This window comes from Dunckerocampus dactyliophorus, chromosome 2, assembly GCF_027744805.1.
Source record: "Dunckerocampus dactyliophorus isolate RoL2022-P2 chromosome 2, RoL_Ddac_1.1, whole genome shotgun sequence".
Taxonomy (NCBI): domain Eukaryota; kingdom Metazoa; phylum Chordata; class Actinopteri; order Syngnathiformes; family Syngnathidae; genus Dunckerocampus; species Dunckerocampus dactyliophorus.
In genome coordinates this window covers 31248528-31276455 of record NC_072820.1, presented here as the reverse complement: position 1 = coordinate 31276455, position 27928 = coordinate 31248528, and the positions used below count along the sequence as shown (strand labels likewise).

Below are 27928 nucleotides of genomic sequence, written 5' to 3'. Positions count from 1 at the left end.
GACTTTGTAGCATGGTGGCACATAGGCTAAGAAAGACATTTGTGCTTCATGTAATAGTGTAGACAGAGTTTTGATTGCGTTATTGGTTGTTTTGATTGAGTTATTGGTTAGCCAGTTTGTCCTTAACTCAGCAGGCTCATGCAAAAACTAATCAACCGATCTGAGTTCTGTTAGACATTTTAGCAGGGTGGTGCATCGGCTAGGAAAGAACGTCATACATTGGCGCTTCATAAAGTAGCGGAAGGCAAGAGTTTGGATCTCAAATTAGTGGTGAGCCAGTTTGTTAGGAGCAGAATGTCATTAGAAATATGTACAAAAAAAGCTAACCAACCGCAACGATTTCCACAAGACTTTGTAGCTGGGTGGTGCACAGCTAATGAAGAACTTTCTACATTTGTGCTTCATAAAGTAGCGTCGGTAGAGTTTTGATTGCGAGTTATTGGTGAGGCGGTTTGTCCGTACTTAGCAGGCTCATGCAAAAATTACCCAACCGATCCGATTTCTGCAAAACTTTGTAGCAGGGTGGCGATGGACTAAGGAAGAATGTCTGCTGCATAAAAAAGAGAAAGGTGAGGGTTTTGATCGCCCATTATTGGTGAGCCATTTTGTTTGGCGCAGGATTGTCAACAGAAATATGTTTAAAAAAAAAAAGGGACCTAACAGGTCCGATTTCTGCAAAACTTTGTAGCAGGGTGACGCATGGGCTAGGAAAGGACATCATACATGAGCTCTTCATAAAATAGAAAACAGACAACAGTTTTGGTCGCAAATTACTGGTGAGCCAAATGATTTAGAGCAGAATTGTCAACAGAAATACGTAAAAAAAACAACTTCCCATCAGGGTGGCGCATGGGCTAAGAAAGAACTTTATACATTTGTGCTCCATAAAATAGCATAGATATTGTGAGTTTTTGGTTAGACGGTTTGTCCGTAACTTAGCAGGCTCACGCAAAAACTAACCAGCAGATCAGATTTCCGCAAGAGTTTGTAGCAGGTTGGCACATGGGCTGAGAAAGGACGTCATACATTAGCACTTCATAGACTAGCAGAAGGCAAGCGTTTTCATCGCACATTATTGGTGATCCAGTGTGGAGCATGATTGTACACACAAATACGTACAAAAAGGCTAACCAACCAATTTTGTTTTTTTTACATTTTGGCGAAAAATCTGTGATTGCTATTTATGCCGATTGAGTTACAATGACGTCCATTGAATCCTCCGCTATCCAGGAAGTCGCTTGCTAACTTACAAAAAATATGGGAATAAGGCACTTGATGATTTTCTTTCACTTCTGCTTGCTAGTTTGCGATACATTATTTTGTGAACTACCGATGGAAACCAACTTTGCGATACATGGGGATGCTGTAACCACAAGTAACGATTACAAAGTAAGCAAAGGAGTCGAAAAAATGTCTCTTTTGTTGTTTACATACGAAAATATGTAATATGTATATTTTCATTTGTATGTGGCCATAAAGGCCACTGCTCAAAAAAAGTAAAGGAACACTTGGAAAACACATCAGATCTAAACTGGGGTAAAAATGATGTTAAATATGTTTCCTGATAATAAGTGGGTGATGTATTAGTAACAAAATGATGCCACATCATTTGATAGAAATGAAAATGATCACCCTATAGAGGGGGGAAATCAAAGACACCCCAAACATGAAAGTGAAAAAATGATGCAGCACACTGGTCCATTTTGCCAAAATGTCATTGTAGCAACTCAAAATGATTCTCAGTAGTTTGTGTGGCCCCCACGTGCTTGTACGCATGCCTGACAACGTCGGGGCATGCTCCTAATGAGACTACGGATGGTGTCCTATATATTTTAAATACCCATGTTATGGTGTAACAAACAGGAAGCAGAAACAGGAAGATCTAATAGAGTCCAGACCCACCGAGTCGGCCATGCTGTGTGAAAGAGGTTTGTCTTGCGTCATCAGACTATTGGGCATGTCGGGCGGGTGGGACAGCTGGGGGCCCTGCATGAAGTCATTCATCGATGTCCCGCCCGGCGTACCGTGAGGAAAGTCGAAGTTGCCGTGGCCTTGGTAGTTGTTGCCTAGGAGACGAGAAATAAATAACAACGAGTGAGTCCAAGCTCTCTTAGGTTGCTTTTTATTTTTATTAAGCTGCGGCCCACCTTGACTGCCGTATTCGCTGGTGTTGCCCCCTTGCTGAGACATGTACGGCGAGGGTCCTGGACCGAGCTGGGCGATCATCTCCATGACGTTGGGCATGATCATCTGGCTGGGGCTCATGGTCTTAAACCTCTTTGCCAGAGGACCATCAGGGTCCTCCTTGATGTGGATTTCGGACTTGATGGCCACCGGCCGCCAGCTACATGTGGGGTCGATCGTCACCTCCTCGAACTCAGAGCTGGAGAAGAACAGAAAAGTTGATTTTATTCATTATATATGCTAGCTGCATGATAAATCCTTCAGCGACCAGGAACCATATTTGGTAACTGAAAGGAAATTGGACTCACGTCAATAGAAATATAGTAATAGTAATACAGTCATAACACAACACGCAACACGCAAAAGTGCATTTGATAAGCGCTCAGCAGGGTCATCTCAATGGAACAATCACACATGACAGGGAGGAGGAAGTGAGAGAGCCTCGAGGATTGTAGCGTGCAGAAGGTTATGCACACACACGCGTGCACACACATAGTTCAGTTTCAAATGTAAAAATTGTAAATAGTTCATGTGTTATATTTGTAAATAAATAGTTATTTTGATGTAAAACAACCCCTTTTTTGTATTGTTTATGTTGGTATAGTTGTTTAGATATTTGAGCTGTCACAAAAGCAAAACATATTTGTGTCAAAGTGAAAGTTAAGCTTGAAATGTATCTTTTCACTAAAAACAGTCTGTCTCCCTTTTTTAGTCCTGAGCTGACATTTTCCTGAAACTTACCTATGTTCTACTGCTGGTTATTAAAGAACGGAAAAAGGTAGAAACAAATGTTTTTTTTGTTTTTTTCTGATGAAAGATAGGAGTCTAACGTTTCTTTTGGTAGGTTCCATGTTTAGAAAGCCATAGAACACAATATTCTGCGTGCCTTGAAAGACCAGTCAAAATCGTCTAAAATGGCCGCTACTGAGGGGGTTGTCTTTTGAAAAATGGCTGGGATTGAATGAGTTAATAAATAATATTAAATATACTCAGATGAATACATCCAAATATATAAATGCCATTTTTTAAAAATTTTTTATTATAACTTACTTTATCATTATGTTTATATAAATTGTCATTGCACAAAATTATCAAAGTCATCCAAAAATGAGCAAAACAAATAAGCATATGAAATGTTTTTAAAATTTGATGTAACTTTTTTATTTAATTTATATTTATAATATAAGTAATTTGAAGATAATGCAATGTTATTACACTGTTATTAATATGTATTATTATTTTGTTATTTATTTTCTATTGTTATTATAGTATATATAAGGGATGCTCCGATCGATCGGCCACTGATGGATGATTTCCATATAAAATCGTGTGACTGGCAAATGTCTTTCAACACAAATCACAAAAGCCGATCACCTGTGGCTACAACTATTGCTCACCGCAGCATCCCTTTCATGCAGTGTAGTGTCTTGCCCTATCTAACTTTTTCAGCAGTGTCATCCTCCCACTTTCCTTCAAAACAAAACCAATCATGTCTGCCGTGTGGAATCTAATTACTAACACATGCCATGAAGACCATCTTGTGGGGTAGCACATTAAAAAGCTTTAATACGGCAGTTTGTGATCATCAAACGGTGTCCTTTTTTCATATCATGCAGCCAGGAATTCTGGGTCCCATGAAAAAAATTACATTGCCCCCTCTCTCCAATTAATTAATTACAAATTTTATTAGAATTAACCTATTTTTTGTGCCCCTGGCAGTCAAGGGACATTGGAATTATCCTGACCTTTCCCCTTTATACGTAGCACTCATCATAAAAAAATAGAAAAATGTATAATTCATCCATGTGATCGGTATTGGCATCCAGTCCTGGATGATCAGCATCGGAATCGGCAGCATAAAACCCTGATCGGAGCATTCCTAGCATGTATATTGTTTTATATTATATATATTTATATACTATATATACTTACTTTTGGATGGCGTTCAAGATGCCCCACATGTACTGGTCCACCTCAAGGCCTTCCAACAAAGCTGTTTTACTGAAAAGAGGCGTGAGAAATGAAGAGTGTAAACTACAAAACTCCGTCTGGTCGGTTAACAGTTAGCATTTTAAGTGTACGTGAACGTACTTGCATACGGGGCATCGCCATGTGCCTCGCTCGCAGTTCAGTTGTAGATACGACTCCAAATCAAAACACTGCGGGAAGACAAATAAATAAAAATGCATTATCAAAATGAACAGGGTTATTTTAATGTATTGTTCAGAGCATTCTCAGACTACTGTTTACCTGAACGTGCTTGCAGTCGTGGCCTCTTGCAGGCAGCTGTATTCGCCGGAAGGTGATGGGACATTTGAGGGACACCTTGATGGCCGTCTGCTCCACGCCGTCCTCGCCATTGAGGGCGCCGCTGCCTGAGGACACTGCTACGCTGCTGAAGTTCCTCTTGACTTATGGAGGTGGAAAGGAGTTAAAACAAGCTCAGAGTATTAACATGCATGCAACTATGTGTACATAGTAAGTGTGTACCTTTGGTGATGCAATGTTCAGCGGGTAATAGTCTCTTCTTCAGTAAACCCTGGAGGACGGACCGGACCGACGGCCTGTGGACCAGCTGCAGCACGAACAAGTGCGACTGCAGGGGGAAACGTCACAGTGAGGAAACGCATCGGACATGAAACGTTTTATTGTAGAGTTGTCCTTACACAGCAGCAGGCGGTGACTGTGATCTGGATGGTGTTCCTGCCTGGCTGGCAGACGTGCTTCAGGTGTAGGGGCTTGTGGGACGTCTTGTTGTCCCCCCGCTCGATGGTAAGAGGTGTGGCGTTGACGCTTACTTGCACAGACGCCGGCCAGTTGGTGTTCATTTGGCGGTCCTCATGGTGGTAGCACTTGAACTGCAGCTCGAGGTCTGACCTGGACCGGGAGAAAGAGGTTTGCTTGTTGAGGACCGCAATACTCGTCCCTCATTTGGTGCTACCTAAACTAGTGTTGTTGTTGGCCTTGGTCTTGAGCAGGGGTCACCAACCTGGTGCCCACGGGTAGCCCCCCACGACCACATGAGGCGCCCGCAGGCCTGCTTTTCATTCATGTTTTCAGTTAATAATGTGAGAACACTAGAAAGAAAAGTATTCTGAAAAATAAAATGTGAGTTGTGGATACCAGCATTTTGTGAGTGTTTTGGTAAAACAAGCATATTTGATTTGTTTGGGTTGATATAAGGTATGAAAATCATTTCTACAAAAATGAGTAGCTCGTGGCCATTTTCATTTTCTAAAAGTAGCTCTCGCAAGAAAAAACGTTGGTGACCCCTGGTCTAGAGAGTGGTCTTTTGGCGGTTCTCAGATCATTGATGGCAGCCTTAACCTGGTCTTGGTCTCTTTTCTACCTCTGTCTTGTTCTCTACTTTGTCTCTGTCAAGTGACCTGGGTGCAACACCCTACTGGACCACTAGAGGTCGTCAAATTATGTTAAAGTAGTAATACCGGTCAAGTCCACCAGAGGAAGACATAGCAAAGATTTGTCCACTGTAACAGTCGTGTAACAGTGAACAGTCTAGCATGCTCAGTATATCTATCGCTTTAAGTATAAGTAACCATACAACACACAAGTTAGTTAGTAACTCATGTTCTAAGAACATGTGCATTTGTAGGGAAAGGCACACACATACATACTTGCGCTACACCACATGAGGGACTCTTGCAATAAACTATCACTAAGCTCACGCACTTACATATGCACTTATAATCAGCACTATTCAGAAACATGATTGGTTAGAAGCATATAGTCCTATGGTCTAAAGAATGTCAATGTATAGCAACTGGTTGATGTCTAAAGGCTGTATGTATAATAAGTGAAAATGTCGGTATAAAAGTAAAAATAAGTACTTATTATGTGAAAGGTCGAAGCCGAAAATGAGCTCCTAGCAGAAGTATGGCCAGTTAAGGGTTAAAGAGTTCAGCAGTGTTCACCAGAGAGGTCACTGTGAGTCACAGTCATGGCACAACAGTGACGAAGCCCGGAACGACCAAATATGGACATCCGAAGAAAAGTTAATCTTCCGACATCCGAGGAGAGGTTCATCTCAGGACAACCAAGGAGAAGTTCATCTTCAGTCATCCGAGGAGAGTTCATCTAAGGACAGGATGATGGCCATATATGGATGTCCAAGAACTTCACCTTAGGACATCCAGAGAGAGGTCATCTGAGGACAAGATGACGCTCTGAGTCATTTAAGGACACGAGAAGTTCAACTGAGGTCCCAAATGAGTCCCAAATGGCTAGGGGAAGTACGGGACTTTCAGGACAGCCAGGAAGACACTCCCCTGTGAGTCCACAGCATAAAAGGAGGCTGCATTCAACAATCGGGGCTGGTTCCTGAACTGGTGTCGTTGCGACCAGTTCATCGAACCTCCAAGGCACTCTACCACGCTCTGGGACTGCTTCAAAGATTGGACACCAACATGACTTCACCTGCCCAGCAGAAAGGAGCTATTCCATCTGTCAGATGAACGTGACCCACTGGATTAAGAGACTTTCTGCGGCGCTGCCGAGAGGATAAGAGCCGAGCCTGGAGGCGCATGGAGCCAGCCAGCAGTCCTTTATCCAGCCACTCTCGGGAGCTACCTAGAGCCGTCAGACCTTCTAGGGGAGGTCGTTGACCTGATCACTCGCCGTCCGTTCCACCTGGATTAGGATCATCTCCAAGCAGAGAACTATTTCTTACTGGACTTTTTACCCTAACATCGGTCGTCATTATCCGGGTAGCACTAAGGTCTTGGCCTTCGGCCTTACGCTTCTTACTATCTACATATAGGTGAGTGGAGCTCATCCAGGCTAGTCCTTTAAGTATTTTTATTCCTAATTGATGTGTTTATCTGCTACTGCCCTTGCAAATCTATCCTAATAAACCCTTTACTCTTGTAACCATCAGTTGTGACCCCACATCTTCTGTGATATAAACGCTGTGAATACCTGGGTGAGTTCCCCTCGCCCCTGACTTAGAGGTCTCCTTCAGTCTCACATTGCCTTGCTGTTGGCCTTGACTTTGTCTCACAATGCCTCAGTCTTGATCTCAACCTGGCCTCAATGTGTCCCTATCTTGACTTTATCTAGCACTGCCTTAGTGGTCTTGATCTGCCTTGGCATTGTTCTGGACTTGGTCTTGCATTGTCTTCTTCTTGTTCTCAATGCAGTCTCAAATTGCCTCAATTTGACAAAGATTTTATTCTTGACTCAGTCTTACATTGCCTAGGTTTTGGTTTTGCCTTGGTTTTGATCTGTCTTGAACTTGCTCTCCCATTGCCTTGGTCCTGGTCTAGATCTGCCTTGGTCTTGCACTCAACTCAGTCTACCGTTGTTTTATCTTGGTATTGACTTGGTCTCAACTCCTTAAAGTCTTGGTTTTGGTTTATGTGGGTCTTGACTAGAACACTAACTGGCTAGCTACTTACCAGGACTACTTTTGTATTTCAACTGGTTTTCAAGCTACACTTGACCTCTTCCTGACCAGGTCTACCATGACATACGCCATGCCTTACCTCCACATAAGAGTCTGGTGCACTGAGGGCCGTAAGTGGAACACATGATTGCTGACAGCCAGATTGTGCTCGAGCCTGAAGGGCTCCAGGACCACGCCGTCACGCACTGGGAAGGTGAGGCGCAGCTCCTCGTTGTGGGTGGCTGTGAGTATGAAGAGCAGTCAGATTATCATGAACTTCATGGAGATCACAATGTCAAGAAATTGACCAGTTCCTGACCTGGTGGTGGAGGAAGAGCGGACATATTTGGCTTGATGTCAGGAGGGAACGGCGGCTTCACGTCCGGATTCGGTGATAAGTATGGAGGGATGTTACTTCCTGGGGTCATTGGAGGGGTGGGGTTTCCCGGTACTGGAGAGTGGGGGTAGCTGCCCATCGGTCTGGGTGGCTGCATGGAGAAAATATTCATTACTAAAACAATCTTAACAGCAAAAGAGATGACAGTGTGGACTTACCCCATTCATATTCCCCTGGTTGTACTGATAACCACTCCCAGAGAAGTTGTTGGTTTGGCCGTTAAAAGGTGGCTCTTGCTGTGAAAAAACACCATTAGAAAATACACCATTATTTTTTATTTTAAAAAATATTTACTTAAGGTAATCATCATGTACCTTATAATACTGTCCCATAGGACCACTCGGTGGTGGATACTGGGACTGCAGCTGCTGTCCTGGCATCCGTTGACTGGGGTAGTTGTTGGACGGCAGCGGCCTGGAAGCATTGGGTGTCGGGTACTGGCCCTGCTGGTTGGGGAACTGGCTGTTTGGTCCATACTGCTGCCCCCCATAGTTAGGCTGTGGTGAGAGAAAGAAGTTAAACATATGGCTAATGGCCCTAAACCTTTAGGCAGACAGCTATTGAAGGTTTTGAGGGCCAAATTTTCAGAAAGCTAAGGACCAGAGAGCGGCTGGACTCCCTTCGCTAGTTTATAATGTCAACACAAGGCTTTGGCATACATTAAAATTTTTGCTTCAGCATAAATCAAAACTCAATCAGTATGTTTATGCTAGACAGTAAGTTTTTATGTTGGTCAAAGATCCTCTATATGACAGAAGTGCTCTGCAAAACGCTACTGAACTGAACATACGGGCCATCTTTGGCCCATGGGCCACCAGTTGAATATTACTGCTATAGGGATGCATTCAGGAACAGTTACCTCCCCGGGATATGGCCTCTTCATGCCTTGCATAGGCATGCCTTGCGGCCGGGGTCCAGCATACCCCTGCTGGGGCATCCTTTGGCCGTGGCCCCCAAAGGGCCCCATGCCTTGGCCCCTGGGCTGGTTCATCCCCATTGGGGGTCCGCTCATACTGGATGCAGTCAACCCTGAGCCCATGTTGCCAGGGAGAGATGGGGGTCCACGGGGTCCTGGCTGGTTCATGAACTGGCTATTGTACGCTTGGTTTGGTCCCATCTGGAAAGACGAACTCATCTAGAAGACAAGATGGATTGAATGAGCATCATGGAGGTGTAAAAAACTGCTGCTGTTGTCCATCCTTACAGGTCCATATTGATTCATGTCCTTATTCTGAGTTTCCTGCAGAGCGGCGACTGTGGCGGTGGCAGTAGCGGTCGCCGTGGCGGCAGCCGCAGCCACAGCAGCAGCCGCGGCAGCAGCAGCTGGCTGGGTGAAGTCCGATGGTGGACGGGAGTGTGGAGGGATGCCCATGCCTCCGGGTCCAGCATTAGGGCCCCCATGGTAGCTTTGAGGAAGAGAATCCATTAATCCATACCAATGACCCATGCTGACTGATTTATACCGTTTTACGTGAAAGACCAACTTACTTGCCGCCAAAGCCCCCACCACCGGGGTAGTTAGGGCGCCCGTACATGGCCTGCTGTATGTAACCCTGGTTGGAGTTGCCTTTGTTGGGAAATTGCTGCTGAGGACCGGTGAACTGCGAGGGGTTCATCCCTGGATTGTTACCTGACATCACCGAACCTATGGGGTTGCCTCCTGGGTTCATGGGGTTGCTGTTGTTGGTCATGGGGTTCCCCAAAACCTGGTCAAAACATTCAAATTAGGGTCTGTAGCGCTGAGAAAACGCGTAATTCAGGTGGGTCTATCGCCATTACCTGGCTCTGCGAGGTGTTGGTGACGCCCCAGACCGTGGTCACCACGGAGAGCGAGCCTGGAGGTTGGTTGGTGTTCTGTTGCCAGGGGACCGAGTCGTAGGGAAAAGACCCATCTCTGTGAGGATCACACACAAACACAATTAGCATTTGCTTATGCTTGCGAATCATTCCTCAGGAACTGACCCGTGTGAGAGGCCGGGCTTCATGGAGCTCATTGGGGGCTGCATGGGCACTTTTCCTGGAGGCTCGTTTTGCCGGTTCTTTTGGTGACGGAGGAGGAGAAGGCGTCCCAGTTCCTCACACCACGACGACAGAAGAGCTGGAAGAAGAGTGAATCAGAGCTTGAACAAGTTAACCAAAATATAGGCGTCTCTCGTTTTCGCGGTTCAAATATCGCTCACTCAATATATTGCATTTTTTCAAAAAATAATTAATAAACGATCTCTGTTTCGTGGTTGGCTATGGCCTATTATTAGTCCAAAAATATTGAAAGACAAGTTATAGTAGGTAGTGTTTTGGTCACTAGTCATCAGTAATGTTATGAGACATGGCGTTAGATTACATTACCTTTCACACTGCATGGAGACGAGCTACTTAGCCAGCAGAGTCGACATGCCATGGCTGAGATAGAGTAAAAAAAGCTTCTCCTCTCATTCTGTGGGGAAGTGCTAAGTTTTTGGCTTCTTTGTCCTTCTTCCCCACACTGTTTGAAACACTTTTTTAAGGTTTAGAATAAGTAAATAGCAGAGGCTAACGAGTTAACTCGGTAGCTTGCTCTGCTAGCAGCGGTCATCTCTTGTGTCCCTGCCGTGATACCGAAGCCTGCGCAATGTGATGTAAATAAAGAATAATTGTAAAAGTGAATATTGGGGTGTTTTTTCATGTCTACAGGGCTCTAATAATGTTAAAACCCATATTTAGAAAGTCATAAACAGGTTTTCTATGCTCTAACTACAAAATATTCCATTTATTATGATTGAATCCTACTTTGCGGAAATTTAATTATTGCTGTTGGATATGGAACTAAATAACCGCAATAAACGAGGGACGACTGCATTAGCTTTAAAAAGACATTTTTAATTCACAAAAATTCCTAGAGCTGCACAAAATTGTGCTACAATGTTACAAATGTGTTATGAGAAATTAGTTGTTAGCGTCACACCAGTGCTCTTGCAAACACATTTTGCTTGATGGCGGCCATGTTTTTCAACCAATCTTGCTCAAATTATTTGTACCAAATTTGGTGGATAAACACCCTAAAGTTACAGTGGGTGTTTGTGGTCATAATGCACCACCATGATCTACCATGTCAGTTCTACTCTTGCCCACTAGGGTTCACTGTAGGCCTGCATCATCCTGGGTTGCTGCCACAGTGGAAAAATGATAGAATTGTGTCTTTTTCCATCTGCAGTGCTTGCTTGAGCTGTACTGTGCCCACTACAAAAGACTCCCGTCTATCTCCCTCTTGCTGCCGACTGCGTTGCCTGCCTGCTAATAGCCTCCGGGTGGCGTCACAAATGGAATGTGGATTCCTTCAAAGAGGCCACCTCTCCTCTTGAGATTCACATCACTTCTCTGGCTGAATAGGGAGGGGACAGCAGAGGGGAATAACAGGTGCGGTTGGCGCTAACAGCCAACTGTTCGGGGCTGGACAACGTGCAAGGCTGCCACAGTGTAGCCAACACACTGTACAGGGTGGAGACATCAGACTAATGGGGCTGACGGGAGCAAACAAGAAAGACTCCTTGTCGCAAACATGGCAATCTGAGCGATGTGGCCACACGTCAGTGCTTGCAAACACAGGGGGAAAAAACTCAGACACAAATATAACAGCAGAATAGGATACACTGTCTTCTGGATTTCAACACTTGGGTACATCCTCTGGAGCACAAGATGAGGGCTAGAAGACAAAGGACCAGGTACTTGTTGTCATGGTAGGCAACTGTACTACTTATGAATTTAAGATGACCTGATCTCGCCAGATGTGTCTGACAGGAAGAAAAGCTCTGACTCGCTTGGGGGAGATGCTGTTTGCCGCCACCTACTGAAATCTCTACACACCCAAATACAAGACAAATAGTCTTTTTCCCACGGTTTTTCTTGGGGAAAAAATACAGAAATGAAAGACAACCCTAATTATCAGAGAACCTGTCTCTTCAGGTCACCAGTGTGACAGGAGGAAAGCTCAGGTTCGCTGTTGGTTTGCATGCTTAACTCTCTAGACCCCCAAACAAAAGACAACTGGTCTTTTTCCAACTTTTTATAGGGTGAAAAAACACGTAAGAGGACTCAGAATACAAGACTACCCTAAATATAAGACGACCTGCCTCTCTGTCCGAGTCACCAGTATGTGTGCGTTAGTGACAGGAAGAAAAGCATTTGGGGAGAAGTTGTTTGGTGCCATACTGCTTTTGTGTGTATAAATCTCTAGACCTCATATATAAGATGACTCACCCTTTTCTGACTCTTTCTAGAGGAGAAAAAAAACATTATACGTCTTATATTCGGGTCAACATGGTGTTTTTCATCGTCGTATTTTATCTTTTCTAACTCTCCGTTATTTGTGTCACTCCGTGATTGATGAACCTTGTGCCTATCTTGTAGGGCCCTATTTTTTCTAAGTTTTTTAACATCTTTTTTTTTTTTTTTTTTTTACTTTTTACACTTATTTTATCACCATCAATTGTGTTTATTTTTGTGTGAGCGAATAAATGTTCAATAAATGCAAAAATCCTTACATTTATGGATGCAATGCACCACTGTACAATTTTGCCCAGTATTTCAGAAGTGGATGTAGGTTCGCAAGCTTTTCTAACTTATCATTGCTACAAAATCCTCAACAAACAATCATTTCCATGCTTGTGGTTAAAGAAGACATCGTTGCAGATGCAATTGTAATAGCTTTATTAATGTAAGCTATTTTTTTATGACACCCTTATTTTATTACCACTATTAGACAGGATGTGTGCCGCTCTTATTTTGAAGGCCCGAAGTGTGGTGTGTGTTGAAAATGTGTTTGGACTGTTGCTAAGTGAGATAGCTATCTGAGTGCCTCTTGCAGCCGTGGCTGTCATCGCTATTTCACACACAACTTGTACAAGGTCAGCGGCCGTTCTAAGACATTCGGTTACCTTAACAAGCACTAAAGCACAACTCATACAGCTCAATGGCACACACAGCCACATTAGCATGCGCCGCTAAACTAAGCTAACACAGCTAGCTTACACTGGCTATTGCTGTACATGAGCGTACGCTCACGCTCGGTGACAAGTAAGCGTTTTTATTGGCCAATTCCGTGATTCCGTCTGTGATTTCATCAACTCGGAAATTAAAGGGCCCTAATCTTGGTAGGTTTTGGACCTGGACCGGGTACAACTATTCTGGTATTTGATTAATCGTTTTTTGACTGATAATGCAAATATCCTCACATTTTAACCTCTCAAATGTGAATATTTGTCTATTTCCTCAGTCATCCATGAAAGCAGCCCTATTATCTTTGCGTTTTAGGCAAAACAAGACCAACTTTCACGTTGGAAAACAGCGTTGGACATTTTTGCCTCTTTTCTGGCCTCTTTTGTGTTGTGGACCAAACCACGAACCGTGTTTGGTTCATATTGATTTAGACCGTCTAGGGCCTAACTGATTACTCGATTAATCGAAACAACAAGCTTCAGATCAGTCAAAGAAGAAAATAATTGTTAGTTGCAGCTTTAGAACTACTTACCATATTGACCCGAATATAAGACGACACCTCTTTTTCAGACAAAATCAAAAGACAAAAAAATTGCAACAGTGTAGCTGAGTGACAGGAAGAAAAGCTCAGACTCGCTTGGGGAGAACTTTTATGGCCGGCACCTGCTGGTTTGCATGTATAAATATCTAGATTCCAAATATAATACGACCAAAACTTGCCTAAACCTTGCATTAGCCCCCGTTCAGAGTATTTTAATCACCCGGGAACTAAATTTAGCGATTGAAGCACTTCCAAAGGTTCCTCGTTCCTAAAGACAACTTCCTGCAGCCATAAAGCATCTCAAAAGAGAAGAATAGAACAGCTACCGTGTTGCTACTGAAAAAAAGAACCATTCAACCCCAGGATGGAGATAAAAATCTTATCTCAACACAAAATTACTCCTCCACTGAGCCTCGACCTGTTTAATTAGCGAGGTGTTGTGTCATTGACTCACTTAGAGGTTTCAAATGACAATTGATTCAATACTCTCTCATCCAAACTCACTAAAAGAGCCAAAAAAATCACAAAGAATCTTCAGGAGCGCATTAAATGTTTGCGTCTCAGTTTACATTGGCCTCCCTGGTGGTCCTCCATGGATGGTCCCACGGGCTCGGGGCCCCGGCTCTCAGCCGTATTGATATTCTGGTGCTCAGCTGTGCAGCAATTACCTCCCTGTCATAAAAGCCCAATGGGAGATGGGACAAATGACACTCGCTGCATGCCCGGCAGTTGTTCACGTCCTTGATAACGCCTCGTCTGTCTTAAATTTGACTGCATCGAGGGCACAGTAGATAAGTGTTTCAATGCCTGCACCCACTCACTTCCACTAGCTTCAGCGTTAGCCACCATTAGCTAAGGGGCTAATTTGTAGTCATTTGAGTACAGTAAATGACATTTGGAAGACATGCTAGCATACATGTAATACAGATCATAGTATTAAAAGCTTTATCATATAGTATCAAAGTTTTAGCATCATGAGAGAAATGCTCAAGGAATTAGTTGAACGTCTAGCTTGATGGCGCCGATGTTTTTCAACCAATCCTGCTCAAACTTTACCCACGTGACCTTGCCAGTCCCTTAAAGATTTCTACCAAATTTTGTGGTGAGCTGACGCAACACTCCAAGGGTACAATAGGCGTGTGAGAAATTTAAAGTCAATCCAACTTCTGCTTCTCAAAGCGCCACACCGTGTGGCGTATTTGCCAGAAGAATAATAGTGCAGGCGACACAGTACTGTAGTGGTGCATGTTATGACACATTTTCACCCTCTGGTGTGCAGCTCTTCAGGAGTAGAGGAGTTAAAGCAACAACAAATAACAACAATGATATAAATCGCAATAATAAGCTAGGCAACCAGTTTGTATTTCATTGTGGCTTTTGTTCCACAACATGTTTTTGTCTCCTCTATGTATTGGCGAGGAGTAGAGGGGTGGCAGCAGATGAGACAGATGCCAAAAAGCTCTCATGACCTCCCCCCTCATCTCCCTCGGCTCACTATCTAATGGACACCTGCTCCCTTGTCTCTACTCGGCATTGTCCCATCTTGGCCGGGACAAAAACACACACCTCCAGTTGTCAAACAAATCCTCTAGTGGACGTCCTCTCTTTGCTTTCTGTTGGCTCCTGCAGGAGGGGGTCAATTAAAAGAAGAAGCACTGGGTGTCGCAGTGTCGCTGGTTACTGGGTAGCACCTAAGAGGATTGAGGGATTTACCTCATGATATACTCCACAGTCCGCACTTGGCTCCTCAATCGCCTATTGGATCAAATTCAATATTGCACAATTTTTCCTGCGGTACTTTTTTTGAAAACTGAGCTGGAAGGGGTTCAGACACAACCTTTATCGATTTATTCATGAAGTGGTCTACAAGTGTAGCATCTTTAAAGGAGTCTAGTGAGAAAATACTGGGCATTTGAGAGCAAGATAATAGAAAAAAGCAGCATGAATGGGCATGTGAAGGCAGCTATGAATGGTGCATTGAACGCTTGCAGCACTCGTCTATCTAGGCCAGACAACTGCCTCCTGTCTGCACCTCGTGTTTGTCTTTTCCTGGGGTTTTTCTGATGGGGATGTTGGAGTCCTGTCAATAGGTACTCGGGCTTGTTGCCTCGCAGGGAAGCCAGACTTGCTGGCTGGCTTTTAGGGCAGCTTAAAGACAGCCTCCTGCTGGACACATGGATGCACTGTTGTACGGTGTCCATTCGCTAAAAAGACAAAGAGGGAGGGGTGGATGCTGGGATTTAAGCCAGAAAGAGGGCTGGACCATATGTGGCCGTAGGGGGATGGATATTTGATGGTTTTTTTGGGTGGTTATAAACCAGAAGATCACATCTACGGTAAATACAGAAAGACCGAGCAAAACGTACTCATTTGTTTTGCTCGCCACCCAGAGCTCCAAAAATACAAGTAGGTGGACATCTATAGCATTTTGCACCCCCTGTTGAGAAATAATTCCTAGTCAAACATCACCCCCCCCACCCCAACCAATCTGTTACTGTACTTCCAGCTACTACTGTAAGCTGATTGGAAGCAAACATGCATGCATCTTGCATGCATCTAATCTGATCATATGCCACCGACAAGCAACATGCGATGCAAAAACTGTGATGACGACCATAGAACGTCCGCGTGTCAGTGTCCAGGCTGCTAAGTACAACATGGCTAATAAGTAAAGCTAACGATGTGGACGCATTCTAGCAACATTTTGTATAAATCACCCAGAAGGACGCCATGGAGACACATCGACAACAGTACAGTGAGTGGAACACCGCAAATCCAAATGCATCTGTCTCAACACCTGGGCACGTTGGTTCTATAGCGGAATGAACGGAGTGAGTGAACCCAGTCATTCATTCTCATTCTACTTGCTAGCTGTGCGTGTAGCACACGATGGAATACTTTCTTCGTGCCTGTCGTGTATGAAACATGATCTGATGCCAATTTCAGCCCGTTTGCGCATTGTCATTTTGTAACATGAAATGATTAGTGATCCCTGAAGTGTCGCTGTGCACGAAACGCATTTTGCTGCATCAAAAACATGTAGTTTGACCAAAACTCCAACAAAAGGTTTGACCTCAGCAAACATAAACAGCGTATTCCACACATACTGCAATGATGCTAAAAGTCAAGGAAGTGTGTATGCAAATGAGCTGACGTCTGCATTGACACTCAACGTGAACGTCACAGTATTTCCGGGTTGTTGTTTTCTTTGTCAGTATTCAGACACCGAAAGTGACACTGATTCAAAATCAGAAATATTTTGTGATTGATTGTGTTTTTTATTTAAGTGCAGTTTTTGCCAAAAGAGACTGAGAGTCCATTTTATTTTCAATGGGTTTTTTGTCCCTTTTTGGCAGTTTAATTTATTTGATTTCAAAGCACTTGACATTCCATTTACAATGTTAAATACTCCTGACAAATTGAAGTGTATTGCTTTTGATACGATGTACTCACATTATGCCATATATTATGAAAAAATGGTTTCAAAATAGTGTTGACAATAATATAGTTTACTGGCAATCATGTGTAGGACAATTATCGTCCAGTAAAATGTGTTCTTGTGTCAGGTGTGTGTGTGATACCATTATATAAGGGCGCTGGCCAAAAATACAGCCTACAAAAGTCTAACCGCCAAATCCCACAAGACAGCTCACTGAGCATCTAAAAAGATCAACTTTACAAATGCGTTTTGCTTCTTTTTGAGCTTTATAATGTTTTTTTTTCTTTTTTCTGTGTGCGTAATACCAAAACAAGTTTCTTGCTTTATTCTTTGCATTTATGTCTTTTCTTTTCAAAAGGCATTCATGTGAAAAAATGTGATGATGACCATAGAACACAAGAAAAGCGGTACAAAGTCACTATCCAGGCTGCTCAGTACAATACGGCTACAAGGCATTGTAGTCCTCAAGGTTAAGGGTGACTGCACAATTTCTTGTTTTTACTTTTGTGATCAATAATGGGGCTAACTTCTTTTTACACTTACAAGTAAAGACAATGAAGAGTGTAAATGTTATGTGGCTGGAGCTCTTTTAAACTAGTATTTAATTGGGCATTTTGCTGGGAAAAGCTATGCAACATGGATTCTGAAGCAGTCAGCAAATATATAAAGTCAAATCCAGAAGTAAAAATACAAGAAAACATTCCTGTACCTCCGAGCGCTCCCACAAGCAACAGGCTGCCATTAACAACGGCCAAAAGCCTAAAGCTCTGGTCTACCAGTGATACTAATTATCCAAAAGGTGCAGCAGATGTGCCCCGGCCTGGTGCCCACCTCAGGGTGCTGGACCAGTGGTATCATGGCGGTATCACGGTGGGTCCAAAGACTACTGTCTGATTCACCTGAGACCGTCTCACAGTTGCGCCAAGGGAGGGAGGGGGCAAAGACTCAGTGGAGGGTCTGGGTCAGAGCCTGGCACCCCTCCGGGCTCATTAGAGGCTTCCATATGTGCAAGTGCTCGGGATTTGGAGTAAAAGGCTTCCTCGTGATCAACACTGCAGCCAAATGGTAACAATGAAGCTTAAAACCAATGATGTTACTGTTTATTCCCGCACATTTAAACAATTAAGTGTGGATTTAAACCACTGATTTAACCAACATCAGGAACATATATTAATACATAATAAAATATATTCAAATAAAATAAGAATGAGAATAATGCATTAAATATATATTAAAATCCTATCGCAAATAATTCATATTGTACTTATTAGAATGGTGTTCCAGTAAATGCTATTCATTTGTATTATCATTAATAAAGTATTGCTTTCATTTAGTTTGACATTTTTATTTATTATTATGATGATGGTCTTTTTTGTTGTTGGGTGTCTGCTGGGAAAATTATATGTAGTAATTATATTATATAATAATAATAATGTAATAATAATAAAAATAAATAAATAATCTAGAAATTCTAATAATAATCAAATATAATAACATCCAATATATATTGAAATATTCCAACAAATAATCGATATTGTACTTATCATAATGGTGTACTGGTAAAATATAAATGATATAAATTTTCATTATTATAAATAAAGTATTGCTTTCATTTAGTTTCATTTAGTTATATTTTTATTTATTAATATCATGGCTTTTGTTGTTGTTGTTGTTGTCTCAGCCAGGCATGGGCAGGTTACGGGTTTCAAGGTTTACCACGGTATGAAAAGCCACCGTTTCAAAACCACTAACATTTTGCATCATACCGTTTCTACGCTATGAGAGAAAGGGCAGGTCCGGCGCTGCCATTACGTGGAAATACTTTGTCACGTCCTGTGTTATTCCTCGCAGTCGAAACTGGGCTTCGATGTGTTTAGACCAGAAGCGTGTGTTGTGTTGCCGTACATCGGGCATAGATAGCACAGGCGTTGTTAGCTGCCTCGTTAGCATTGAGTGGCGCCGGTACAGCCGCGCTGTCGTCATCATTGTCGGTAGACATATTACTCAGGTCGAGGGTCAGCAAATGTGGAAAAGTTAAAAAAGTAATAAAAAAACACGTGGAAAAAATGTGATCTGCCACTCTGAAATAATAAAGTAACATTAAAAGTAAAAAAAAAAAAAAAGATTTATGTTGTGACCTTCTTGGGTCACTTGATTGCATTTATTGCATTTTGCTTTGTTTTTTGTTTTTTTAATGAATAAAATATTTATTGTGTTGTGACTTGAGCTGCAGGATTGGCACAGTCGACTGCATTGACAACTGCATTTTACTTATTTCCTTTGAAAGAACTAAGTTATTTTTTGTTATTTATTTTAAATACACGTTCCACTTTCATCATGTTATATTATACGGTTTAAAAATTAAAAAAAATAAAAATATAAAAAAATTGATAAATAAAAAAAACACTTTTGACTTGACTTTCTTTCTCTTTTCTAACCCATTTTAGAGCTGTAATTATAATACTGTAAAACCGTCAAACCGTGATATTTTTGCCCAACGTTATCATCCTGTCACGCCTCGCAGGACAGGAGCGTGTACTTCCTGTCCTGTGCCATTATTCTGGCAAGCGGTGCTTCCGGTGTGGCGGAAGGAAGACCAGCGCCGTCGTATGCGCGGCGCTGGTTCATTGTTGTTGTCATTTTCATCGTTGACTTTCCAGTGCTGTCACCTACCTGTTTATATTTTGTATTATTTTTCCCACAGAGCTTTTCCTCTGTCACTTTTAGTTTTTTCTTGTCTTGCAATAAAATTACTTTTATTTTTGCACGTCGCCGCCTTCTCTCTGCACCCTGGGGGTCAACCTTCCTACAGCTTTAACGAACCGTGACACATCCGTCAGAATATCATACAGGCCCATGCGTAGTCCCATCTGGGAGAAACAATAATATGTAATAATCATATTATATAATAATAAGAATTTAATAATAATAATACAACACAAACAATAAATATCTAAAAAATAATAATAATAACACCCAATACAATAATTACCAAATCAAAAAAAGCTTTTACCATAATCAACTTAAAAAAATAAGAAATGAAATAATAAACAAAATAATAAATGAATACATCCCTGACAGTGTCAACATTTGTGTTGTCATTTGCTCTAATTAGCAAGTGCAGGTGTACCTAATGTTGTGGCCAGCGATTGTTTCCTGCACTTCTGTGAGCATCTTAAGCGCTGGCGTACAGTATGAAAAGGTGCTTGAATGCAAGTATGTTTATCCAGTTGCATATTCGCTTCAATGCTTGAGAGATGAAACGATGATGCAGGCAACGAGGTGACGACGACAACAACATCACGTGCGACATGCTGCACACTGCAGAATAAAGACGACAACACCACGGCAGCCAAACGATCATTCCACATGTTTGCGCAGCCACCATAGAGAAATATCAACAGAGGGAGGCGGGGGGTGGGGGCGGTGGGGGGTTGTAGATGCCGATGATGGGGGCCAGTATGTGTATGAACAGTATATACAGTATATTCCTGCGCTGGGACACACAAGCAGTACCTGAGTCAGACTGACACCTCCTGCAGCAGTTGGTTTCTGTAGGGTTCAAATTTTACATTTTTACTGGACTGGACAAAACACTACTTTGCACAAAACTGTATGTCATGTAAGTTTTATTCATCAATTAAACAATACAAGCTGGAAAAATGACACCTGTTGCTTCGTTAGAACAACCTCAAATCAAAATGGCAGCTCAACAACTGCTAAATTCCTTCATTGGGAGATATCTGTGTGTGAGCAGGGGGCTGCGGGGGTTTTGGGAGTGTTAAACTGCCAAGAGTCTCGCCTCAAGTAGGTCAGCGCGACTCAAGAGAAGATAATCGAGGCCGTTTTGACCCTTTCTGTGCCAACGGCAAGTAGGTCAAATGTGCCAGTCAGCTGTTGGCGGACATGGCAGCAAAAGCTGTTGAAAGAACCGTAGTGGAACCACTTTTTGGCCCCCCTCTGCAGGTGACGTTACCATAAAAGAGTACCGGTGATGGCAAAATGGTGAAGTGTGATAATAACCACAGAACCGGAAATGGAACCTCACTGCAACGGAGTTGTGGACACCACATTTTTACCCACCCTGGCACAACAAAATCCAACACAGTAATCCCTCACCACTTTATACTTCGAATTTTGTGGCTTCTCTCAGTCACATAAAACAAAAAAAAGATGAATAAATCATTGCTGTTTTGTGCTTAAATGCAATATAGATGTATATATTTTATTATATTTCAGCAAAAGGTACATATTTTTTGCCTAAATTAAGCATTTTCAAGCATAAAACTGGAAGGAAAAGGAACTAAAATACAAATATAAGGCATTCAGAAAACAGATTCAAAGACGTGATGATATGTAGTATTCTACACTGGTCACTAGGTGTCAGTATGTTACATGTTTGAGACAGTAGTCACAGTAGGAAGTACTGTCCAGCAGGCCTGTGCAGAATTCAGAATTTCACAATTCGATTCAATTCAATGGATGAACTTGAATTTGAATTGACTCCACCCCACAGGAAGTTGAATTGAATTTGAATGACAGGAAGTGGAATTGAATTCAATGCATTCCCCGCACACCAGTGAGAATGACATACTTCTAACATACACTTTTCTTCCAAATGACACCAACATTAGGCACACTCCCTAATGTTGGAAAGTTGAGCAATCTATGAGAAGGCAAAGTATAAACCAGCCTTGGCCTTCAATTATTTCTAATTATCATCAATTTATTTCACAATTCAAATTCAAGAATGTAATTGAAATTTAGGGTCGTTCTCAATTCAATTCTAAATTTTGTACAGCCGTGCTGTCCAGAACCGAAAGTAGAAAAAAGAAAGGAACTCTCCCAATGCTAACATGTGTGAGTCTATATTATGTCTTATTTATGCCTATAGGGCTGTTAGTTCATGTCTAGAGGGCTCTAATAATGTTAAAACCCATATTTAGAAGGTCTTCAACAGGTTTTCTATGCACTGACTACAAAAATATTACATTTATAAATAAGGAATCTTGCTTTGCGGGAATTCACTTATGATGGTCGGGTCTGGAACCAATTAACGGCGATAAGCGAGGGATTGCAGTCGTTAAGTCCACCTTAAAAAGCAGCATTGTTTGTGCAAAAATAGCAAATGATTAGATTTCCGCGTTTACTAAAAAAAAGTTTGCAACCAGGACCCACACTTGTGTTAGTGAACAAGGCGTAACAGCCTAACGTAAGCAGGTAATAGCGAAGGCCACTCTGCTGTTCATTAAAGTAAACAAATAAGTGAATTAATTAATTACAAGAACTTTCAACTGTGGATGTACTTTTTTCAAAATGAGGGTCTCCCGTATTTACTTCTCAGCAGTAAGGAGACTCATTTTACCCAAGAAGAGACTGAGGGCAGCGAGGAAACAGAAGTGGAGACTGTGGAGCATAACAATGCAGCAACAGGGACGCTCAGGTTACAATGCTGGAACGATCTGCTCCACACCAGGACACACAAACAAACAATGGCAATAACATTTATGGAGGAGACTGAGGGCAGGAGCAAAGCAGTAGCTCCATATAGTCATTGTAGCATTGCTAAAATAACAAATGGCTACAATGGCTAATACTAATTCTGAAGTTGCTACAGTTTTAATTTTTTACATGAAAATAGTACAGTGGCAAACTACATGAACCGTGTTAAATAGGATGCAACAGCCAATAATATTGTCTTCTCTAGAGTGAGGGGGATAATTTTACCCCAGAGGAGACTGAGGGCAGGAGAAAAGTGGAGCTTGATAACACTGCAGTCAGGTTAAGCTAACTTTACCAACAAATAGACGGCTAAGGCTACTTTTACAAAGTACTGTCGTCTTGCCAGAGTTTGCGCTGGTTTTCCATGTAAAAAACCTGCAAAAAACATGCAACATTGAACGCATCAGTCTGAACTAGACATGCTATCAAACAAACAGCACCAATTGAGAAGAATCTGCCCATTGGCTAATGCTAATTTAGCCCACAGCTCTTTTTGGTCACTTTTATAGTGGAAAAAAATAACCAAAACCACGCAGGGACATGCTAACAAACAAACGCAAACTTATCCAGGGGAAGGGGAATGGGTTTTTATCCAGGAGGCAACTCAGGGCAGCAGCAAAGTGGAGTGTAATACCACAGCTTCCTTGTAAGATCAGGTTAGCATACAACCACAAATCTGGCTAATAGCTAATGCTAAATTTGCAAAAGTATTTTAGTTGCTAGCTCTTCTTCTCTTCTTTGTTTTTCCATGTCAATAAACTGCGAAAATGCAAACAAACAAATGATATTTATTACTTCTCCTGAGTATGGGGACAAAATTTTGTCCAAGAGGAGATGGAGGGCAACCGTAAAGTTGAGACTTTGGAGTATAATACCACAGCTTCTGGGTGAGCTAAGGTTAGCATACAACCACAAATGTAGCTAAAAAGTCTTAAAGTCTTAATTTTGCAAAAGTGCTCTTTCTGTCAGCTGTTCTTCTCTTCTTCTGTTTTACACGTCAATAAACTGCAAAATCGCTAAGCAAGATGAGCCTGTGGGCAACTGCAAAGTGGAGACTGTGGAGTATAATACCACAGCTTCCGGGTGAGGTAAGGTTAGCATACAACAACAAATCTGGCAAATGGCTCATGCTAACTTTGCAAAAGTGCTCTCATTGCCAGCTCTTCTACTGTTGAAAAACGCTAACCAAGAGGAGACTGAGGGCAACAGGAAAACACTGCTGGTGTGTGTTGACTGTCATTTCTACCCATGACGCTGTCGTCTGCTCGACCAATGAGGCACTACAACTAGTACTAGCTAGTAGCAGCTTTAGCCGATGGAAAAGTGCCAATTTGACTGTTATCTCCTCCTTTTCATAGCGACATTGAGGTGTAAAAAATGCCAATGGCAAACAAGACAAACGGCAACTATGCTTACTCCTCCATCATGAAGCGGAACAAAGGGCGTTACGGGAGGTGGTGGAAGAGGTGGGGGAGCCATAATCTCTGCACTAGTGAAGCCAGCAGCTATTTTAAAGCCCCCCTCCCACCTTGCTCTCCCCTCTGTAGCATTCTTCCCCCACCTCCCCGAGCAGCAGCGCCTCCTCTCTCCTTCCCGGCGTGTCCAGTGACGGCCTGTGCACAATGCACATCAATTATTCATGGCCGCACTCCGCAAAGCCAATCACAGATGGAGCCGTTGTGCTAATGGGCTCCTCACCGGCTATGTGCTACCAGCTCCCATGCACTCGGGCTAAGAAACAATCCCAAGAACACCACCGGAGGGGGAGTGTGGGGGGGATAACCAGCATAGGAGATGTGTGAGGGAGGTAACAAATGATTTAGCAGGAAGTGGAAGGGTTAAAAGACAAGAAGGGAGTAAAGAGAACCAAAATGCTTATCTCCTCACCTCAGTATGTATGTATGCAGCTGCTATTGATGTATCTCCTGTTTTCTGTCTAGTGATCCATTGCTTGCTCTCCCAATACACACATCACACAGAAGCAGAGCCACACAGCCAGAAGGGAGACAGGACAGGAGGGGAGGGGAGTAAAAAAAAAAAAAAAAAAGGCAGCTCACATTTCAAACTTCCAAAGAGGGGGTGGTGCCTAATGTGCTAGACAGCCTGGTTCTTGGCCTCAGTCCACACTCAAATAACACAAGACTCCATCAAAATCATTGAAAAGCAGCAAGAGGGCATGCCCAGCGTCATGTACAGTATATAGACTGTATACAGGTATATAAACGTAGCAATTCCAAGCTGTGTTCTTTACACCACTTAATCCACCAAAAATAGTCATTAAGGGCATGCAGGAGGAGGTGGAGGAGGAGGAGGAGGAGGAGGAGGAGGAAGAGGCTTAGTGTTGTGGCTTCCTGATGCATGGAAGATGAGGAGGAGGGGCCAATTAGAGCTCACCAGCCAGGCTCTTTGGATGAACACAGATATTTGAAAATCATCTGAATAATATAAACATCTCTAGTGTAGCTATAGCTAATAATAATAATAATAATAATAATAATAATAATAATAATAATAATAATAATAATAATAATGTGTCAAATGTAGCAATCTCTGGCGATGAATAATACTATACTGTAATTGGAATAATATTTTTAAACATAAAATTATCTAATAATAGGACTATAAAGTAATAACAATAGCAATACAGTAACCCCTCATTTATTGCGGTTAATTGGTTCCAGACGTGATTGTGATAAGTGTATTCCCAACAGGTACCATTGCTTATTTGTAAATGCAATAGAAGAGTTTGTAGAAAACCTGTTTACAACACTTCTACATATGTTTTTAACATTGTTAGAGCCCTCTAGACATGGAGTGACACCCCGATAGTCACCTTTACGCTAGTAATACCCAATGCAGTGGACATAATAAGAAAGAAAGAAAGAAAATAAGATAGAAATAAGACTTGCGCTTGTGTGTGTTGCTGTAAGGGAAGCTGAGTGGGGGGAGGACCGGAAGTTTGGGTTACGGACACAACAATAGCCCGTGTTAGGGAATTATTTTGCCTGTTCTGAAATAATTCAAACCTGCAATAAAAACCTGTTGTTCCGGCAATCAAGTCTGGTGCTTGTGTGTCTCGCACAACATTAAACACCTAGTGGCCAGTGTAGAATACTACATATCATAGTAGCGTCTTTGAATGCGTCTTCCGAGTACCTTTTATTAGTATTTTACTTCTTTTAGCCATTTCTGTGCTTGACAATGCATAATTTAGGCAAAAAATGTGTAAAATGTGCTTCAATAGGCAAACTTTTGGACTCATGATAGGCTGTATTCAACCACAGAACAGCATGATGTATTCCTATACTTCTGAAACGTGGCGAGGGATTACTGTCCTAATGAAAACATGTCAAGTGTAGCTACTGTATATAGCTGATGTACTATAGATATAGCAATACTTTAATGTAACCTTCTTCTGCATATTTGAAACTAAATGTGAAGCAATACCATCTAAGAGTTGAAATATGTCGTAAAGTGGAAACACCAACGAAATAAATGAATTCAGGACAAAACCGCATATCATAACAATCCCTGGATAACATGCAAGGACAGGATAGGATGAAGTGAGTAAGTGCTTCGCTTGGCCTTTCGTCACCTCTTTCAGGAAATGTCCAATATTTCTGTTGTGATAAGCCATTAAAAGAAGACAAGTACGAGCGCCACGTTGATTGCGTTATTTGTTACGTCACGCGTCATAATTGAAACGCATGTCGTCGACGTTCTCGGAAATTGCATTTAAAGATGAAAGATGCTGTAAAGTCAAAATCAAAGAAACAAACTCAGGAATATACCGCTGCTTAGCACATCGCACATCACACATCACAGCAAAGCCTTGATATTGTGAAGCTATGCCCCCTAGTGGTTGTGACCTGCACAGGACCCCTTAGTCTAGTCTTCAACTTTCACTAGAAAATGTCCAATATTTTGGTTCTGATAAGTGTTTGAGCCAAGAAAAGTAATAGCCAACTTGTACTGAAAGAGTGCCACAGTACGGATTTTGATTGGATTGTAAATGCTGAGCGGTTGTGTTGCTATTAAATGGCAACGAGCATAAAGTAATGTGGATACTTGCCTCTTAGATCATCAAGCTAAATGTCCTTGACTGATGTAAAAACTAAAAGGAAAAATGATTCATTAATTAACAAATCATTTCAAATATTGTCACCATATTAAAATAATGGCCTCAGTCATTTTTTGATGAAAATTAGTTTTTGGCCTAAATCATCTCTTGATAATGCTGCCATCTCTGGTAGAATTACTCTTTATATATATTCAAGAAATATTCCAATATTTAAGAAATATTTTTATTCCAATTCATTTGAATTCATTCTTAAATATTCAATATATTACATATATAACAGAATATTAAATATTAAATAAAACATTTTAATTAAAATTTAAATATGTAAAAAAGAAATGCAATTAAGATGTTTTTATTCATTTTAATTTAATTAAAATATGTAAGATATATCTGAAATATTTCTGAAATACGTATAATAGTTTATAATACTTATTTATAATAATGTAGAATATTTATAATCATTAAATTTTAAATATTTTATTTCAATATTGAAAAAATATTAAAATTAAAATATTTAAGAAATATTTTTAAAAATGAAAGTACTTAAGAAATATTTTATTCCTTAAAATTGTTTTGATTATTTTATTTTTTAAATCAAAATGTTTCAATATTTAAAAACTATTTCAACTAATAATTTTAAATTGAAAAAATGGATTTTTTTAACAATCTTTGAAAAAAAACATGAAATGCTATGAAAGCTGTGATTTTTTTCAACATCAAACCAAATGAGACCAACTTTGAAGTAATCTGCATTTTAAAGATCAATTAATCAACTAATTAATTAATATCTCTGCGCTCAGATTTTTAAAAGCCTACAAAATAGGTAGTTGAGGCCAAAGTGCAACACATCAGGCCTTGGGTCCGCTGTGCAATATGGAGACTTGCTTTTGTTATGATCAATCGTGCTAATCTGGACATTCTTATAGGGGGATTTTTTTTTCTGTACCAGGACTGTCCTGACACAGATGACGCAGCATCAACTATGGTTGACAAAAGCCTCCTTGTCGGTGAACTTTCGCTCTCCGAGGTTATCCCCATCATGCGAGGACGTGTAATGATCGAGTGACGCTACATGTGTTTAAAACACACACACACACACACACACACACACACAAGCTAGGAGACAAACCTAGCCTACCCGACTAATTATCTGCTGAAAAAGCTTGTTTGTTCGCGAGATGAATAACTTTGTCTGCTTTGCCGGAGCCTCCTTTCACCCTTTGGAGGCGAGGAATTCCAAGAGCCTGTTGAAGCGCAAACAATTGGGAATGTACCACTCTGAGCCATGCAGTAGAAAAATTGCGATTAAGCTTTTGTTCTGTTTTTTTGCAGCATCCCTATCAAGCCTGATAAATTGGTGAGGGGGTGGGGGTTTGATGAGTTTATCCTATGAGAGCAAGCAAACCCCCTCC

General features: G+C 41.6%; 1 protein-coding gene across 6 annotated transcripts in view; it reads right to left on the bottom strand.

The window, feature by feature from the left end:
• Window positions 1-27928, bottom strand: part of LOC129168513 (zinc finger MIZ domain-containing protein 1-like) — a 159984-nt gene that overhangs the window by 3143 nt on the left and 128913 nt on the right. For 2 of the 6 annotated variants that reach the window (XM_054753878.1, XM_054753886.1), the window contains exons 6-21: window positions 20450-20485; window positions 9945-10080; window positions 9762-9876; window positions 9471-9688; window positions 9187-9388; window positions 8842-9117; window positions 8297-8479; window positions 8141-8218; window positions 7905-8073; window positions 7686-7827; window positions 4851-5061; window positions 4675-4780; window positions 4435-4595; window positions 4276-4343; window positions 4117-4185; window positions 1903-2383 (exon numbers count right to left, since the gene is read on the bottom strand). In XM_054753878.1, the coding sequence (XP_054609853.1) occupies window positions 1903-2383; window positions 4117-4185; window positions 4276-4343; window positions 4435-4595; window positions 4675-4780; window positions 4851-5061; window positions 7686-7827; window positions 7905-8073; window positions 8141-8218; window positions 8297-8479; window positions 8842-9117; window positions 9187-9388; window positions 9471-9688; window positions 9762-9876; window positions 9945-10080; window positions 20450-20485 (2651 nt within the window). Of the gene's footprint in view, window positions 1-1902; window positions 2384-4116; window positions 4186-4275; window positions 4344-4434; window positions 4596-4674; window positions 4781-4850; window positions 5062-7685; window positions 7828-7904; window positions 8074-8140; window positions 8219-8296; window positions 8480-8841; window positions 9118-9186; window positions 9389-9470; window positions 9689-9761; window positions 9877-9944; window positions 10081-20449; window positions 20486-24322; window positions 26765-27928 lie in introns of those variants that run through there. The other 4 variants (XM_054753924.1, XM_054753896.1, XM_054753915.1 and 1 more) reach the window with 4 other exon arrangements.